Genomic DNA, 18,989 nt, shown 5'->3' with positions numbered 1-18,989 from the left:
CAAAAATAAATAGATAAAATGCTGTTGCAACGACTTGCTTTATCAAGTCACTGGACTAGGGCTCGATTTTTCATTGGTAGGCACTGGACCGGGAGACGCCGCTTGAGCCGGTGTCCGTATGGCCACCGATTTCACGGCCTTAGTTTGAATTTGAATCAACCCAATGGAAGACCTTGAATTTTGAAAGACTTTCTAGGTCGTCCATGAATGGACGCATCGCATCCTCCAGGTTGACGTTGACCTCATGGTCCGTCCTTTTCATGCACCCGCAAAGTTTTAAGCCAAGCTCCTCATCTCACAAGACGAGATACACGTACGGCTACACGCAGTCAGGACTCAAGACTCAGGACTCAGGAGGCATTGCCTCCACTCTGATCTCAAGCCTCAACCATGGCCGCGTCCTGCATTCACCTTGTCTTTCTCCTTTGTCTGGTCCCAGCCACTGTCGCCTCACCTCATCGTAATCTACGCAAATCCCCGCTCGACGTCGCCGCGGCCGCACCGTCTCCGGCAGACGCGTCGCGGCCGACCACCTTCTTCGAGGTGGACCGCCCGCTCCGCCCGCCACCGGGCAGCTCCGGCCCGTGCTCCACGCTCCTGCTATCCAGCTCCTTCGCCTTCACCTTCACCAAGCCGCCCGCCACCGCCGCCTACTCCCCGCCGCCCTGCCTCGCCGCGGTGGGCGGCCGCGCCTCGGCGATCTCCCTCGCCGTCCTCGAGTGGCGCGCCACCTGCCGGGGAGTCCAGTTCGACAGGATCTTCGGCGTCTGGCTCGGCGGCGCCGAGCTCCTCCGCGGCAGCACCGCCGAGCCGCTGCAGAACGGCGTCGTCTGGTCCGTCTCCAAGGACATCACCAGGTACGCTTCCCTCCTCGCCGCCGGCAACTCCACCCTCGCCGTCTTCGTGGAGAACCTCGTCAACAGCCAGTACACCGGCGTGTACTATGCCAACGTGACGCTCCACCTCTACTTCCGCCGCACGCCGACGACGCCGCCGCCCGCCGTGGCTCCCGCCGACCTCATCGTCCCGATGTCCAGAGGCTTACCTCTCAACGACGGGCTCTGGTACAAGATCCAGAACGCCACTGACGTCGCGTCCAAGGGCGTCGCGCTGCCATCCAACACCTACCGCGCGGTCCTTGAACTCTACGTCTCGTTCCACGGGGACGACGAGTTCTGGTGGAAAAACCAGCCCGGTGCCGATGCGAACGGCCCGTTCCGCGAGGTCACTGTCCGTGTTGACGGGGTCCTCGCCGGCGCCGCGTGGCCGTTCCCCGTCATCTTCACCGGTGGCATCGACCCCCTTCTATGGCAGCCCATCACCGGCATCGGCTCCTTCAACCTCCCGACGTACGACGTCGAGGTGACGCCGTTGCTGGGCAAGATGCTGGACGGCAAGGCGCACCTGTTGGCGTTCGCTGTGACCAACGCCGTGGACGTGTGGTACGTCGACGCCAACCTCCACCTCTGGCTGGACCCTGGGAGCACGGCCACGGCGGCGGGCCTCGTGAGCTACGTGGCGCCGGAGTTAGCGGCGGCGACGACGTCCTCCCGCACGACGGCGAGCAGGGAGGTCTCGGCTACCGGATGGGTGAAGTCGTCGTACGGGAACATCACGACGAACGCCACGCAGACGTTCGATTTCGACAGCACCAACGCCGGCGAGACAGTGAACCAGACGACCGTCGCGCACGCCGGCGTCGCCGCCACGGACGTCGCCGGCGTCCTGTACTACTCGGTGCAGACGCACCAGAGGTTCCCGCTTTTCTTGGACTCAGGAGCGGACCAGGTAACCGTCACGCACGGGTTGGAGGAGACGACGGTAGCCGCCGGCCGGTGGTCGTCGGGGCCCAGGTACCAGTTGCTGCGCAACACGCAGCGGAGCAGCGTCGCCGGGGCGTCGTGGGGCATACGGCAGACGTACAGGTACGAGGCCACCGACGGGTGCTACTTGAGGAACGTGACCAGCAGCGGTTACAGCATCGTGACGGACCAGTCCAGTGAGGCGTGCGTCAAGGGGCCATTGCGTTGATCTACAGAATCAAGCAAGAAATAAAGTGTACGGTGTGGTAAAGCCCTAGCAGTTTCTTTTTTTTTGAAAAGCAATGACGTACCATATTTTTAATAGATGAAGCCCGGACAGTTCCTATATTGCCAGTTTATGACAGTCCACAACAAGCCTACGAGCATACAAGCCAACGACAGAATACAATCGGCTCTTGACTGCGGAGAATGAGGAATCATTACATACTTTAGTTTTCGCCCTTGTACTTGAGACAAAGCAAGCAAGCCATGTTGAGAAAGCTATTCTTATCAGCGTCAAAAAGGAAAAAAAAATAAGACGTCGATAAGGACCGAGCGTTCGGTCTGGGGGCCTCCCAGACCGAACGAGGAGTTCGGTACGACAGGCGGCTCCCTACGAACGAAATCGTTCGGGAGGAGAGGCCTCCCAGCCCGAACGCTCCTTCCCATCCCCGATCTTTTCTCTATACAAAAAAAGCCCATAAAAAGAAAAAAGCCCTACAGGCCTTTCCTCTCTACAAAAAGAAAGCCCATAAGAACTAAAAAGCCCTATTTTTGTTGTGAAAAAATAGACATTGTTCGTTTGCACGACAAAAAATGCCATGGTATTGTGCAAAGCTATGAAAAAAGTTGACATGCTCATGTGTCCAGAATGTAAGTACACTAAAATAGTATGGGAAATCTACTAAAAAGTTGTTCAACAATTTGCCATGTTCTGCACAAAAAATGTACGTTATGTTATACGCAAATTTACCATCTTCAATATTTTCTACAAAATATGTCATGTTCCCATGGCAGCTAAGAGAAGTTAATCTAGAGATTTATTTTATGCATCAGATTATATTAGAGGTAAAAAATGCCATGGCAAAAATAGAGTAAAAATTGCCATGGCAAAGAAAGTAAAAATTGCCGTGCCATTAAAAGTAAAAATTTCCATGGCAAAAAAGAGTAAAACCCTCGTGTCACTTTTGCTGGCAGGCCAAAATAGGCCCATTTAGGTAAATAAAAAAACCATCAAAAATATGAAGCCAACTAAAAAACTGAAGAAAAAAAACTTTACAATAAATATCACACAGAAATCTAGATAATTTGCCATGGCAAAAATGTAGAACTTTTGCCATGGAAATAAACTAAAAAATGCCATGGCTACACAAGTATATTTAAGATGCTACATAGTAAAACTTGCCATGTTCTATAAAATGTACATTTGCCATAATATTTAAATTAAAATTGCCATGCTCCTTACAATAAATTTGCCATGGCAACTAAAAATAAAATTTGCAATGGCAACTTAAACTAAAAATTTGCCATGTGAAAACAAAAATATTTTTGGCATGGCAAAAATGGAGTTAAATTTGCCATGTCAAAAAATGGATTAATTATTTCCATGGCAAAAATGGAGTACTTTTGCCATGGAAACAAATTTAAAATGCCATGGCTATACAAATATATTTACCCTGCTACATAGTTAAAATTTCCATGTTCTAGAAAATGTAAATTTGCCATCATTGTTAAAAAAAAACTTGCCATGATCTTTACAATAAATTTGCCGCAACTTAAACTAAAAATTTCCATGGCAACTTACACTACAGTTTGCCATGTGAATAAAAGTATTTTCGCCATGGCAAAAAATGAAGTAAAATTTGTCGAAAAAGGGCATGACAGAAGATGTGGATGTTCTTAACAATTACTAAACTTGCCATGATCTACCAATTTTTTTTGCCATGGTCAATTACTAAATTTACCATGATCGAAAAGGACTTAAAATTTGCCATGGTCAATTAATAAAACTTGCCATGGTCAATAAACTAAATTCGCCCTGGTCAATTACTAAACTTGCCATGGTCGGACTTACAATTTGCCATGACCGGTTAATAAAACTTGCCATGGTCAATAAACTAAATTTGCCATGGTCAAAAAAGAACTTCAAAATTTGCCATGGTCAATTAATAAAACTTGCCATCGTCAATAAACTAAATTTTCCATGGCCAAAACACTAAAATTTTCCATGCTCAATTATTGAATTTGCCATGGTCGAAAAATAGTACTCCAAATTTGACAAGAGCAATAAACTAAATTTGCCATGGTAAGAAAAAACTAAAAAACGCCATGAACACTTTTTCCTTGAAAAAATGCTTTTATGGGACCATATGAATTTGCCATGGCAAATTTGCCATGTGAACAGAAGTTAAGTTGCAGTTGTGTTGAACTGAGCTTCAATTCAGAAAAATCATTCTAACAAAAATACAGAAACGAAAAACATGTTGTCTCAGAAAAAATCATTCTGAAAAATTAGGTATTGATAGCAATCTTACGATCTCACCAGACCAAGAAACAAGCTATGGCAAAAATAATTGCCATCACTAGTGGAACAGAACTATCTAAAAACATGACCAAATAATTGCATGGGAAAACATCTTAAGTTGCCATCACAGAAAAAGGAATTACAAAAAACATGGTTCCTCTAGCTAAAATAAACCCAAACTTGGAGATAACAGAGTACTAGCAAGCAATACAACTGAAGAAACGCGAAAGATACTAGTAGTAGAAAAAATGGCCCTCCACGCACATCCATGGCTCTCCAGAGCTTCACATCTACCGAATCAGATGATTTGTAGGAAAAGAATCTATACTATAAGTTGCCATGGCAATTTTGGAGAATGTGAAAATGGATGAAAAGTTCCATCACATCACGCAATTCATCACTATAATGCCATCGCTACTGGAATAGAACTATATAAAAACATGACCAAATAATTGTCATGGGAAAAACATCTTAAGTTGCCATCACAGAAAAAGGAATTACGAAAAAGATGGTTCCTCTAGCTAAAATAAACTTGGAGATAACAGAGTACTAGCAAGCAATACAACTGAAGAAACATGAAAGATACTAGTAGCAGAAAAAATGAGGACGCACCAACAACAGAAACGATGAGCTAGCAGCCCGCTCGATCCCCGCTCTGCTGCAAGGCCACACGGCCAGCCATCACAGAAGGCACACCTAGAAGTCGTGCGCCATGCCATTCAATTGGTCGCCGCCGTGCAGCCGTCCAGGCAGCCTCTCTCTCACGGTCATCTGAATCGGTGCAGCCCATTACACCCCCGTCGCCATGTGGATATTACGAAGATTGAAATTTACAAAATTTGCCATGTTTTGGAAACATAATGTGTAAGTGAATTTGCCATACAAACTATATATAAATTTGCCAAGTTATGAATGAATTCGATGAACTTCCTACAGAATAATGCATAGTTGCTATGTCCATCATTTACTGAATAAGAAACTGATGGCAATTTTATTAAAAAGTATTTTTTGCCATGGCAATTAACATTACCAATGCATATGGTTCCAGCATCAATTTGGTATGTCAAAAACGGATGATAACTTAATATGCTCTCCACTCTTAAATTTCTCCCTAATATGAAGTACCCATATCATCTGAATATAAATTGTCATGTGCTATCTGAAGACAGAAAAATTCAGACACCAAATGCACAACAAAGAAGAGATCTAGAGCAGGGGGAGAGGGGGGGGGGGGGGGGGGGGGGGGAGGTCGCAGGCGAGCCTGCCGAGCAGGAGGCGGCGATGAGGCAGAGGAAGACACGTCGGGAGCCGGCCTGGCCCTGGGCGACGCTGCGGAAGGTGGAAGCAAGGTTGGCAAAGCCATAATGGATCGACGTTGAACACCCCTGCCTCATCACGCATTCACCGCGCGTTGAACACCCCCTAACCCCCCTGCTTGAGACACACCACTGGTGACAAAAAATGTTGTGATAGCTACAAACGAGAACTGAACTTACTGTACAAATATTCAATTATATATCAAGGCTGCAAATGTTTGTGTGTTCTGTAAAATAGCATGGCAAATTTTTATCTAAAAATGTTTGACTGTTTTTATCTGTCTAAAAATCAGCATGGCAACTTTCTACATGACACAATCTTTGAGCATGGCAAAAATTATTCTAATTCTATGATGGTATCAGGTAAACTTGTATATGGCCGTGGACATTGAAACTGCAATCACAAAATCAGCATGGCAACGTTGTACATGTCACAATCTTTGAGCATGGCAAAAATTACTGCTATGCTCATTTTATGAAGCTACAGTTGTGTACTAAAAATTGCCGTGTTTCCCACACTAAAACTACCATCTCACGGCCTCACCACTCCAACATTTGCCATCTTAATAAGAAAGTTACCATGGTGTTTTCTTTGCTTGTCTAGCCAATTTATATGGATATAATCTCATGCATATCTGCTCTCTCTACTCAAAAACAAAAAATGTTGCTCCTCTACCAATATAGTGAGACTGCAATCATGAAATCTACCGTGCATCTACTGCATCATGGCATGGCAAAAAATTGCAGACGATTAACCGAACAAATATGAAAGAAGGTTCAGCAGGATGCTACCTACAGAGAAATGAATCCAATGGCGGGGTCTTGTGCGGTGAGTCGCCGTGGCTATCTAGCTCGAGTTGCGGCTGTGGCTTTGACCCCGCTTGGGTTGTCAGGAGCAAATCAGGGTGTGCCTTCGCCGCGTCATCAGCCTCCGCGTCGGTGAGGACACGTGGACGACGGCGAGCAGGGACGGCACACGCCCTTGCAGCTCGATGGAAGCAGAGGAGCGCCATGTCCGTCCTCGAGTCCGATCCGTCGCGCCCGCCCAAAGCCTACGGATGCATGGATCGCAGCCCCTGTGGAGTACGTCGGCGTCGCCTCCGCCGTTTCTATGCCCCTCCGCGCCCCGCCTCCTCGAGCAGCGTCGCGGGGACAACTCTGCTCCACCCCCATCCCCGGCCAGCCTCCTCTAGAAGCGCTACCACCTACCTTCCATCTCTCTGGTAACTCCGGCCCGCCGGAATCACCACACCACCACGCGCATGGGCCCTTCTCCGCCGTCGTTGACATGGTCGCAACTCGAGATCCGCTTGCTGCATGACCCGCGCGAGCCTCCACGCCGCGCCATAGGGGTGGCGCTGGGAATCTCCAGCAGTGCCTCCCTGGAGGAAAGGGAGGGGGAGAATGGAGGAATTGATGGTAGTTCCCGGCGGTGGGGAGAGAAGAATGCGGGGGGAGTGAGGGAGAAGGAAGAAAGACAGCGGAGTGGGGGAAGGGAAGCCGTTCGCGGCGATGTGCGTATTTCCCGAACGAAAAAAGGGTCTGACGTGGCTAATCACCTTGCTCCAAGATTCGTGCTAATGATCCAAGGGTATAAAACACGTTCGGGCTGGGATCCTAAAATCCTGACGTTCGGCAGTTATCTTATTCCAAAAAATAAAGAAAGAAAAAAGAAAATTAAAACATGACTAGAAGATATAAAAAATTACTCCCTCCATCCCAAATTATAGATCATCTTGACTGTTCTAGATCATAGATATTATTAAAGTTTTTATATTATTTTAATAGTTAGTTCAATAATCACTCTATCTTCATACTTCTGTCATTTTTACGCATTGTTGGACTATGATCAACAATTCGCCTAAGTTTAAGGACCAATACCATGAACTCCAAAGGAAGAGAGGCCTGAAGACGGCCAAGTTCGCCGGAGGTGGAGATGGCGAGGCGTTGAGAGGCCGAGGGGCAAGACCAACTCCAAGGTTGACGACATTCGTGATGCCTCATCCATGGCATTGCATGACACTTTGCATGGCATGATGTCGCAAAAGGAAGTGAGGGACGAGAAGAAGCGGCAAAGCAAGGACGAGCAAATGAAGCAATACCTAGAGCTTCAAACGAAGAAGCTTGAGATGGAGGAGGCGGCCAAGAGAAGGAAAATCGACATGGAGGAGGCGGCCCGGCAGAGGCAGCTCGACATGGAGGAGGCGGCCCGGCAAAGGCAGCTCAACATCGAGGCCGACAACGTCAAAGCCAGGCAAAGGCAGCTCGACATCGAGGCCACCAATGCCGCCACCAAAGCAAAGGAGGTGGCCCTGGCGATCATGAGCGTGGGCTTGTCGAAGATGAGCGAGAAGACGAGGGCCTGGTTCGAGGCCAGGCAGAAGGAGATGCTCGACGCCGACGGCCTGAACTAGGTCGTCCGATCGGCCGTGGCCATTCTTTTTTGGAGGCTGGCATGGTTGCCGCCCGCCCCGCTGGGCCGCTGGCCATGTGCCGGCGAGAAAAATATTCATTTTGAAGGGCAGCTGTGTTGCCGGCCGCTGGCTGTGTTGCCGGCGAGGACAACCATATATTTTGGAGGCTGGCTGTGTTACCGGCCGCTGGCTTTATTGCCGGCGTGCGTGATGAACAGGGGCAGTAGGGCTTGGCATTTGAAATATTTCTCTTTTTTTTTAAATAGACGCGGACAGGATGGGGTAAAGGATGCGGCCGCGCGCTGGGCGCACGGCCACCGCATCCCAGGACAGGCCCGGACACGACTCCATCCCCCTGCCCAAACGGACAGAATCCGAACAAAACAGACGTCGCACGGTGGAGTTGGCCTTACCACTAGCATTCATATGGCGAGCTACAAGTGCCCAAGTCTCTTTATGACGTCTAAAGTGACGATGAACTTGATCAACACCGTAGGTACTGCCATACTTCTCATTTACTGCTTTTGTACATGCAGTGTGATGCAACTTCTTAAACACCGATCAGCTCCATCTTCTTCTCAATGTACCAATCAAGTTCGAACTCTGATAAAGCTTGAGGCCAATGTATCTTTGGTGCCCTAGGTCCTGATGTCCTAACTCTAGTGCTTCCCTTGGCATTATTATTGCTTTCTCCAATATCCATGGTGTCCTATGTAAAAGGTATCTTGAATCATCATGCAGAAAATAATGGTAGCCAAAAGTTATATATTTTGCTTGAAAATATCAATAATAATAGTACTAGATGACCAGTTGCGCCAAATGACGCAAAGACCCGTTTAAAACCATGTTCGTGTTGAAAATATTTGCATTTTTTCAGTAACTGTATATTTGAGTACATTTGGTAAGAACTTAATTATACCCCTATATATAAAGTAAATTAAATGCAAATATTTTCTTAAGGTAATAATGCCACAAATTAGATCATCGGTAGGTCAAGATAGTCGAGTCTGCAATTAGGAACTCCGAGTAGCTGTAAACTTGCATTAAAAAAGGATTTTAGTGGAAACATATGTTGATCCAACCATGACTTCTATTGACAAATGCTACTTTATCTAAAATATACAGATTTCAGTGCTCAGAAAGTGCAAACAATTTGTACATTGAGAAATCTATCTTGGCATTCAGTTTATAACATAACAAGGAATGAGAGCTTTGACAAGCTTTTACACTTGGTCAGATTTTGCATGCATGATTTGTCAGATTGTAATGTCGTGATTTGTCAATAACTGAATGTTTTCAGTAGGCTGATGTACAAAACCTGAAAAATAAATTCAGTTAAAGCAGAAGTGCAGAGTGTATGTAACAGAAAATTCAGCTATAGAGGAAGCGCAGAGTATATGTAACATAAAATTCAGTTATACTAAAACCTAAATGTTTTCAATATGCTGCTGTACAGTGTATGCATATTTTTAGACTATCACTGAAAATATGCAGTGTATGCATATTTGAAGAGTACTCAAATGTTCTGAAAATTGAAAATAAGATGTGAGACTAATGCATAGATAGACCAATGCCGAGACCAATAAAATTTAGCTAACACTGGGCAGAGATGTCTCCTTGCAACAATCTCTACAGAAAATTCTTGTACTCATCTTAGCTTTTAGCTAATACTGGACACTGGAGTAGTTTCAATTTCTAAAAAAATGGGGTGCAGTACAAGAACTAAGAAACCTCTGCACACCATTTTTAAGCTGTTCTAGAGACAAGATGGCACTGCACCATTTTACAAGCCATTCCAGTGACAAAATTCATGGAATATTTTATTTGATTTTAGTAGTCCAACATCATTCTTTTCCCCAAACTACTTACTTTGTGTGGTGATCAACCAATCCATCAACCCTACAAGACACATGCACATCCTCTTTTTTATGATACATAGCTTTCTTTGTGTGGTTTACCTTCTTGAAACAAAGGTAAACACACACCTCATGAATCATGATGGTTGGCAAGGCACACACACCTCATATGACACTTGCTAATAATAATTCCAAGAAACAACAGGGGCACCCTCTAATACAGAAATACTGAGGTAGTGCTTTACCTTTTCGAGAAATCCATAAACTTTAGTTAATTCAGTTAATTTGAAAAGTTCAGTTTGCACTGCAAATTCAGTTAGCGCGTTCAAATTCAAAATCAGAACATCATGCAACATCACAAAGAACTCTTAACAGTGTGGCAGATTCTTTTGAACTAAAAGTTAATAGAGTTATTCACAATGTAAGCAACTAATTTTGAAAATTCCATGTTGTACAAATATAAGCAAGTCAATAGGAAGGTGAGGTCCTTGACAGTAATGCTAGCATAAAGACCATGCTCTCCTGAGTCTGAGATTCATTTAACAAAAAAAAGAGATGGAAGTAGAGCACATTGCACAAGCTTCCAGAGTTGCAGAAATAAGACGGAGGGGAAGAAGGATTGGGCAAAGCTCACCTTGAGTGTTGAAATCAGCCAAACTTGCGGCCTGCTGCAGCTGCATCAGGTGCCCCGCTAGGACAGACAACGGGCACCCGCGCTGCAAGCAACCCTACCCCTCGAGTGCCTCATCGTGCACCTAGCAGCGGAGGTCGTGTCCTCCACCACGAAGCCTATCCAGGGATGTCATCAAGCATCGCTCGAGCCGTCGATTTCGTCTGGGTCTCCTCTTCTTCCTCCAGATCGGCTGGCATCCAGTCCTCCCCTCCTTCTCCGACCATAGATGGGCGAGACGGGCACCGCAGAGCACGGGGCGGACGCATCTGGGCCACCACGCGACATGGACGAGGCGCGTCTGGCTGCTGCCACTCCTCTCCCTCGGACTGACGATGAGGAAGATGCGGCAGGTCCGGGTGCCGCCATGGAAGGGAAGAGGGAGGAGGATCCAGGCACCGCCATGAGGGAAGGGGGAGGAGGATCCAGACCTTGGCAGGCGAGGACGGCGTTGACGGCATGACCGACTGCTCGGCCTCCTCGTCCGTCTCTGAGCACACGCTGAGGGGGGAGAACGACAGCGCCCCTTTGCCCCTCACCGCCATCCTCGACCATGGGAGAGGAGCAGCGCCGCCGCTGTCGCCCCATCTGCCATCACCACAGCCACTGCGTCCCACCGCCCGAAGAGGCAAAGCCCAGGTGGGAAGGAGGCGGGGCTTGAGGGAGAGGAGGCTGCGCGTGAAGGTGGGGAAGAGGCGGCTGGTTCGACGAGGAGAGGAGGTGGATAGGATGGAGTGGCAGCAGCGAGGAAAGGAGCGCACGAGGGAGAGGAAAGGAGAAAGAGAGCGCCCGGGGCTTATCCCTTCCTCCCACTATTTATAGATGCAAAAAGAAGACATGGCCACAGACGTTAGTTGGGCGCATTCCCTCATCCTTCATATGTTCAATGAAATACTCCCTCCGTTTCTAAATGTAAGTCTTTCTAGAGATTTCAATGTAAACTACATACAGATGTATGTAGACGCACTTTAGAGTGTAGGTTCGCTTATTTTGTTCTGTATGTAGTCTTTAGTGAAATCTCTAGAAAGACTTATATTTAGAAACAGAGGGAGTAACAAACATGCTGAAATGATTAAAAATATTGGTTCCAGATGACACACAGTAGTTAATTCAAATGTAAGTCTCCCATAGCATACAATAGTTTTACATATCAGATGACAATACAAATACTCTTGCCACATCCACTCAGCTAAATGATCTCCTTTTGCAACCCGCTGCCTATGTTCTTGCCCTTGGTCCGTAGCTATCTGAGCTGACCATGGTGGGCTATTATACCAAACCACTTCATCATAAATAATTTTGTCAGGACCATTATCAAGGATCCAGTTGTGCAACATGCACTACTAAAAATACCTTATGGGTAGCAACTTAACAGTAGCGAGGGGTAAAAGCCCCGCTCCTGTTAACTAGTAGCAGTGCGGGCTTAAAGCCCACACTATAGGTAAGACTTAGTAATAGCGCGGGCCCATGGCCCAAGCACTGCTGCTAAGTGGGCCACAACGTAGCCCCCGGTTCTAGCCTTAGTAGCAGCGTGGGCTGGGTAACCCGCGCTATAACTAATATGTTAGCTAGCGTCGGGTGCACGGACCATGCTGTTACTAAAACTGTACGTGGGCAGGTGGTGGGCCCAAATTAGCAGTATCGCTAGGCCTTGTAATGCTGGAATTAGCAGTACCGCGCACCCTACCCCTATGAGCACCCTAGAGACCGAGCTTGCATGTCATCTTGAAATTTATGAAGTCACTGTAGACGCCTCGTCGTCGACGTGAACGTATCCTCGCACTGAAAGCGTATCACCAAAATCCTGAAATAAATCCAGAAATAATGCGAGCACCAGGACTTGAACCTGGTGGACTGGGGATACCACTGTCCCTCTAACCATCCAACCATAGGTTGGTTCGCTTGATATAACGTAATTGGATGTTTAATTTGGTTATGCAATCATGTCATTATACATATATATGTTGTTGTTCTGTAGACAAAGTATAGATGTTGTGCAGACTGAGCAAATCACATCGCATACGGATAAACTACAGAACCCGTCGTTGATTATTTCATCAATTGCTGACAATTGTTTACTATCAACCATTTGCCCACAACACACACAACTTATTTGGAGCAATCGTCTGTGTTATTATCGGTCTTCCCACATATTTCTGATTACTGACTTGTTTGCCTCATATCATAGTAATCTTCTTAAGTTGAACCATTTCTGTTGTTTTGGCTCATCACAAACAATTCATTCAAGTGAATTGTATACCCTATGTCGCACACACCTTCATCTGGCTGGCCGCCTCTCTTATGTTGGGTAATCACAAACAGTTCATCGACCTGAACTGTATGCTGTCTATCGCAAACACCTTGATATGGCTGACCGTTTTTGTTGTTCTGGTTCATCGCAAATAGTTCATATGGATCAACTCTATGCCACTTATCGAACACACAACTCTAATATGAATCATGTTTGATGTCTCGAAGATCACAAACAGTGCCAAAAACTGCTCCTTCACGCAGATGGCAAAAATCTGTCCTAGATGAGGCCCATGCTCGCCACAAAACACAAGCTCCCAGTCCGAGGCGATGTCGGATAAGTTCTCAAGAGGAAAGTTGTCTAGAACCGCAAACCTAGAAGCCAAAAAAGAGGGAACAATGGGGGACGAGGAAGTACCTGGACCGAGGCAGCAAGAAGTAGCCCGCAAAGGCTGCCTTCCTGGGAGCTGTGAGCTCGTGATCCCCCACAACCAACCTGGAGCCGCCCAGACGCACACTCTAGCGAGAGGCGGTGGGCGGGGAGGTAGCCGAGCAGAGGGGAGTGTGTGCCTTGGGGCCAACCACGGGAGAATCACCGTAGGTTGTGGTCACCCCAACCCAATCTGAGACGACACGGGCTCCAAGGCCAGGGACCCTAAGGCTGGTGAAGGTGGGGACCCCAATGACTAGGAGTAGCAGACCACCCTAGGGGGCATGGGGACGACGGCAGGCAGACGTTTGTCCCCACACTCAGAGTATCCTCCTCCACCTCCTCGGCCGGGGCAACAAGTGACCCGGCGGTTGGGACTAGTGGAGGCGAAGCTGACACGACGGTCAGAGGAGCTGGCGAATATTCCTGAGCGGTGCCCAACACAAGGGCAATGGTCCTGGCAGGGAGGACGGTGGACCCGACCGAAGCGTAGGGCCCCAACTGAAGGTGAGGAAGCTGCCTTGTGCCCTCCTCCTCAGAGGAACTCCCTCCGTGGAGTCGCCTCACATGCCCCGCCCCCAGGGGGGAGGGGACCCCATCGAGACCCTCTTGGTCTGTCAGATCTAGCTCAAAGGTCAACTGTCGTCTTGTCATGCCGAAGTAGAAAGGCAAGACCAGGCCATCCAATCGCCCAGGACCCGGGCAGAGGACCTTGATGCGCACCAGGCCATTGCCCTCAAGTGAACACATGTCGACCGTCACCAACTTGCACACGGGCTCCGAGATAGTGTTGAGACAAGTCCTCTTGAGCCTCTATCGGCAAGCCGTAGATGACGACCCAATCCATAGACAGAGAGAGAGAGAGAGAGAGAGAGAGAGAGAGAGAGAGAGACCTCTTCCTCCGGGGCCACAGGGAACTCACGAATAATCACCACGAAATTGTTGAGCTTAAACTTGGTCTCCTCATTATGTATGCACAGGCAGAGCAGCTTCACGGAAGGGAAGGGCACCGCAAAATCTAGCGGGGAGATCTCTCGAACCTCCAAGAGAAGGTGATGTCATAGTAATCCCCGATGTAATTGCACAATTCGGCCTTGATGAGATCGTCGATGATCTCGGTGGTCGACAGCGGTACCCAGGAAGGCGCCACAAGAGTTAAAGTGTTATAACCATAATAATACAAGTCATGAATTGGGTAATACATAGGGTACAAATAAAAATAGAATTATGTATAGATGGGATCTCAAAGCTACTTACATAATAAACTCATGAATTCTCTATTTTTTCAAATGGATTCTATTTTTAGAAAATAGCAAATTGTATGAGCATTGTATTGATTTTTTTTGTTTGGGACCATTTCAGTGGATTAATACATGGAACCAACCGACTTACATATGCATCCAACATGGAATCTTCTATATCTAAATATCTAGCCTCCACTCCACTAACATATTTCTCTCAACATGCAAGCATGCCACCTCATCATTCAACATGCAAGAATGCCACCTCATCATTCAACATGCATAGGAAAAAACCCACCTCAACATGTAACTATGCATATTAAAAAACCACTTCAACATGCCAACATGCATGCATTTAAAATTCCATTCTATTATTTTATTTAGATTTAATTCTCTTATACTTTCAAAAACTATTATTTCATTCATGTTCCGTATAACAAAAACCTTATTGAAATATTGCAAAACATTCCCACAACAATGCGTGGGGCATCATCTAGTTAACAAATGCAAACCAACAATAACTGAGAAATACAATTTTGTTTCTTCAGTTTGAGAATCGTAGCTGGCTTAAGGTCCCAACTTTATGAGAGAAAAGCCTCTAGTGAAAACTATGGCCCCCGGGTCTACTTTTATCATATTAGAAAAACTAAAAATACCTTGATGCTATTTTACTCTTTCTATTTTACTTTTCAATTTATTTATCTACCATTATTAGATTTAATCCTTGCAAGTAACGAATTCAAGGGGATTAACAACCCTCTTACCCTCATTGGGTGCAAGTATTTTCTCTTATGTGTGTAGGTGTTGTTCTCTAGGCGTTTGCTTGGTTCTCCTATTGGTTTGATAACCTTGGTTCTCACTGAGGGAAATACTATCTACTACTATATTACTTCACCCTTCCTCTTCAGGGAAAATCCAAACGCAGCTCACAAGTAGCAATGCACACAAGCCTTTTTTTGACCATTGCAAAAGTTGTTGAGAGGTATGATGACTTGTTCAAGCTCTGGAGAAATGCATGTGGAGAGATAAGTGCAAGTCCTCTGATGAAGTGCATTGCGGCTGTTCGAATCTTGACGGGTGTTTGACCAATGCAATTGATGACTATGTCCGCATTGGTGAAGACACAATCTTGGAGGCTGTTCGAAGGTTCACTAAAGCAGTGATCGATGTCTTTGGCCTAGAGTACTTGAGAGCACCAACCGAGGAAGACACACTACTAGGGAAAAGCCTAGCAGCAGCGCGGGTCCATGCGCTACTGATAAGGCGCTATAGCTAATCCGTAGTAGTAGCGCGTGTGCGCCCACGCTACTACTATACAAGTGTAGTAGCAGCGTGCTCTATGGAAGCTCGCTACTGCTAATAGCTCTAGAGCGCGTTGCCTGGACGCGCTACTACTACTGGCACGCTGCTGCTAACTTTTCTCCACTCGCTACTGCTAATTTTAGTAGTTTTTGATTTTTTTTCTGCATATTTGTTTTGTATTTGAACAGGCTTTATACAATAATCTTTAGCACATACAAATGTCATCATGATACACATACAAATGGCCGCGAGACCACAAATGTAATCATAGCATATACATACAAATAGTCTAATCATAATCATCATCCAACACAAAGTCTTATCTCATCATCATCTCGAAAATAGAGATACATGCAAGTCTCGAATATTTGCAACTACAACGTCATCCATCTAAATAGTGATATACGCGAGAAGAGCTATCACTATGACTGAGAGCGGAACTATGCATTACATGAGGCGGTGGTTACGAGTCCTCTCTCGCGCTAGCGTGAACCTCAAGTAACTAGCTTCTCCTTCTTGTCTGCTTTTGAAGCCTTTATGGCTGGCGCCCAAGACCCCACTCACTTGCGCCTGACACTCAGTCCACTCGTTGTACACCCCCGGAACCTTCTCTTTGTATACGACATAGCACTGTCATCTCGCCATCAAGAAGCTAGGTACCTGTTAGAGATGCATCTTCATCAAGAGGATGTACAATCATATGCAACAAAATATACTATAGCAACACGAAAAAGAAAGGGTTAGCAACTGGATGCAACATACAGTACACAAACTAATTAACTAGAGGTACGCAGATCATCATACCCAAACTAACAAAGTAGCTTACGCAAGTTTGGCAGGGACCATGGACATCACAAAGTGTCATCGCTACAGAAAGTATACAAGTTCAACCGACACATATCATCATCATCGGCATCGTAAATCACTAGAAGTTCCATACTTCCATATCATCGAGGATGGACCCTAGCTTCTTGAACGGCGTGAGGTCATGACGTTGCATGCCTATGCGAGTTCGGACGTCAGCTCGCGATATAGGGCCGTGGTGGAACATCCCCTTCTCATCGACGACTTCTTTCATGATGATCGTCACAATGTCCCTTTGGATGCGAAAGAAGCCATCTCTAAGTTTATAATCTGCTTCTCCATGAGATTCTACCCACTTGTGGATATGATCATCATTTCCATTTGTGATGCGAAGCTTTTGGTGATCCGTGCTGAACTCAATCATGAGATGGAGGATGTAGAATCCATCTGATACGTCTCAACCGTATCTATAATTTCTGATTACTCCATGCTACTTTGTCCACTGTTTTGGACCATATTGGGCTTTATTTTCCACTTTTATATTATTTTTGGGACTAACCTATTAACCGGAGGCCCAGCCCAGAATTGCTGTTTTTTGCCTATTTCAGTATTCCGAAGAAACAGAATATCAAACGGAGTCCAAACAGAATAAAACCTTCGGGAACGTGATTTCCTCACCGAACGTGATCCAGGAGACTTGGACCCTACTCCAAGAAGTGCCAGAGGCAGTCATGAGGGTGGAGGGCGCGCCCCCTGGGTGCGCCCCCCTACCTCGTGGGCCCCTCAGAGCTCCACCGACATACTCCTTCCTCCTATATATACCTACGTACCCCCGTCAGATCATATACAGAGCCAAAAACCTAATTCCACCGCCGCAACCTTCTATATCCTAGAGATCCCATCTTGGGTACTGTTCCAGAGCTCTGCCGGAGAGGGCATCTACCACGGAGGGCTTCTACATCAACACCATAGCCTCTCGGATGAAGTGTGAGTAGTTTACTTCAGACCTTCGGGTCCATAGTTATTAGCTAGATGGCTTCTTCTATCTTTTTGGATCTCAATACAATGATCTCCCCCTCTCTTGTGGAGATCTATTCGATGTAATCTTCTTTTTGCGGTGTGTTTGTTGAGACCGATGAATTGTGGGTTTATGATCCAGCTTATCTATGAACAATATTTGATTCTTCTCTGAATTCTTTTATGTATGATTGAGTTATCTTTACAAGTCTCTTCGAATTATCCGTTTGGTTTGGCCAACTAGATTGGTAGTTCTTGCAATGGGAGAAGTGTTTAACTTTGGGTTCAATCTTGCGGTGTCCTTACTCAGTGACAGAAAGAGTTGCAAGGCACGTATTGTATTGTTGCCATCGAGGATAACAAGATGGGTTTTTTATCATATTGCATGAATTTATCCCTCTACATCATGTCATCTTGCTTAAAGCGTTACTCTGTTTTACTTAATACTCTAGATGCATGCTGGATAGTGGTCGATGAGTGGAGTAATAGTAGTAGATGCAGAATCGTTTCGATCTACTTGTCTTGGACGTGATGCCTATATACATGATCATACCTAGATAATCTCATAATTATTCGCTTTTCTATCAATTGCTCAACAGTAATTTGTTCACCCACCGTAGAATACTTATGCTCTTGAGAGAAGCCACTAGTGAAACCTATGGCCCCCGGGTCTATTCTCATCATATCAATCTCCATTACTTTATTTACTTGCTTTGTTTTTACTTTGCCTTTTACTTTTTACTTTGCATCTATCTATCAAAAATACCAAAAATATTATCTCTATCAGATCTCACTCTCGTAAGTGACCGTGAAGGGATTGACAACCCCTAAGCGTTGGTTGCGAGTTGCTATCGTTTTGTGTAGGTACGAGGGACTTGTGCGTGATCTCCTACTGGATTGATACCTTGGTTCTCAAAAACTGAGGGAAATACTTACGCTACTTTACTGCATCATCCTCTCCTCTTCGGGGAAATCCAACGCAGTGCTCAAGAGGTAGCAAGAAGAATTTCTGGCGCCGTTGCCGAGGAGTTCGCGCAAAAGTCAACTATACCAAGTACCCATCATAATCCCTATCTCTCGCATTACATTATTTGCCTCTAGTTTTCCTCTCCTCCACTTCACCCTTGCCGTTTTATTCGCCCTCTCTTTCCCAATCTCCTCCTCTCTTTCTCTTTTGCCTTTTTCTCGTTTGCCTTTGCTTGTGTGTTGGATTACTTGCTGCCATGGCGCAAGATAATACCAAATTGTGTGATTTCTCGAATACCAATAATAATGATTTCCTTAGTACTCCGATTGCTCCTCTTAATAATGATGAGTCTTGTGAAATCAATACCGCTTTGCTGAATCTTGTTATGAAAGATCA

General features: G+C 46.0%; 1 protein-coding gene and 1 long non-coding RNA gene across 2 annotated transcripts; one reads left to right on the top strand and one right to left on the bottom strand.

Annotated features, from left to right (window-relative positions):
• The first annotated feature begins 232 nt into the window (after positions 1-232).
• On the top strand, positions 233-2,778 carry LOC123115619 (peptide-N4-(N-acetyl-beta-glucosaminyl)asparagine amidase A). The gene has a single exon (XM_044536734.1). The coding sequence runs from the start codon at positions 391-393 to the stop codon at positions 2,029-2,031; it is 1,641 nt and encodes a 546-aa protein (XP_044392669.1). The 5' UTR covers positions 233-390; the 3' UTR covers positions 2,032-2,778.
• A 6,404-nt stretch (positions 2,779-9,182) lies between these two features.
• LOC123110331 (uncharacterized) lies at positions 9,183-11,361 on the bottom strand. Its single transcript, XR_006453306.1, has 2 exons — positions 10,547-11,361; positions 9,183-9,374 (listed from the first exon to the last, which is right to left on the bottom strand). It is a non-coding gene; the product is annotated as an uncharacterized lncRNA (long non-coding RNA).
• Between the last annotated feature and the right edge of the window lie 7,628 nt (positions 11,362-18,989).

The sequence above is a fragment of the Triticum aestivum genome, chromosome 5B (assembly GCF_018294505.1).
Source record: "Triticum aestivum cultivar Chinese Spring chromosome 5B, IWGSC CS RefSeq v2.1, whole genome shotgun sequence".
Classification (NCBI taxonomy): domain Eukaryota; kingdom Viridiplantae; phylum Streptophyta; class Magnoliopsida; order Poales; family Poaceae; genus Triticum; species Triticum aestivum.
This window is presented reverse-complemented; position numbering and strand designations above follow the sequence as displayed.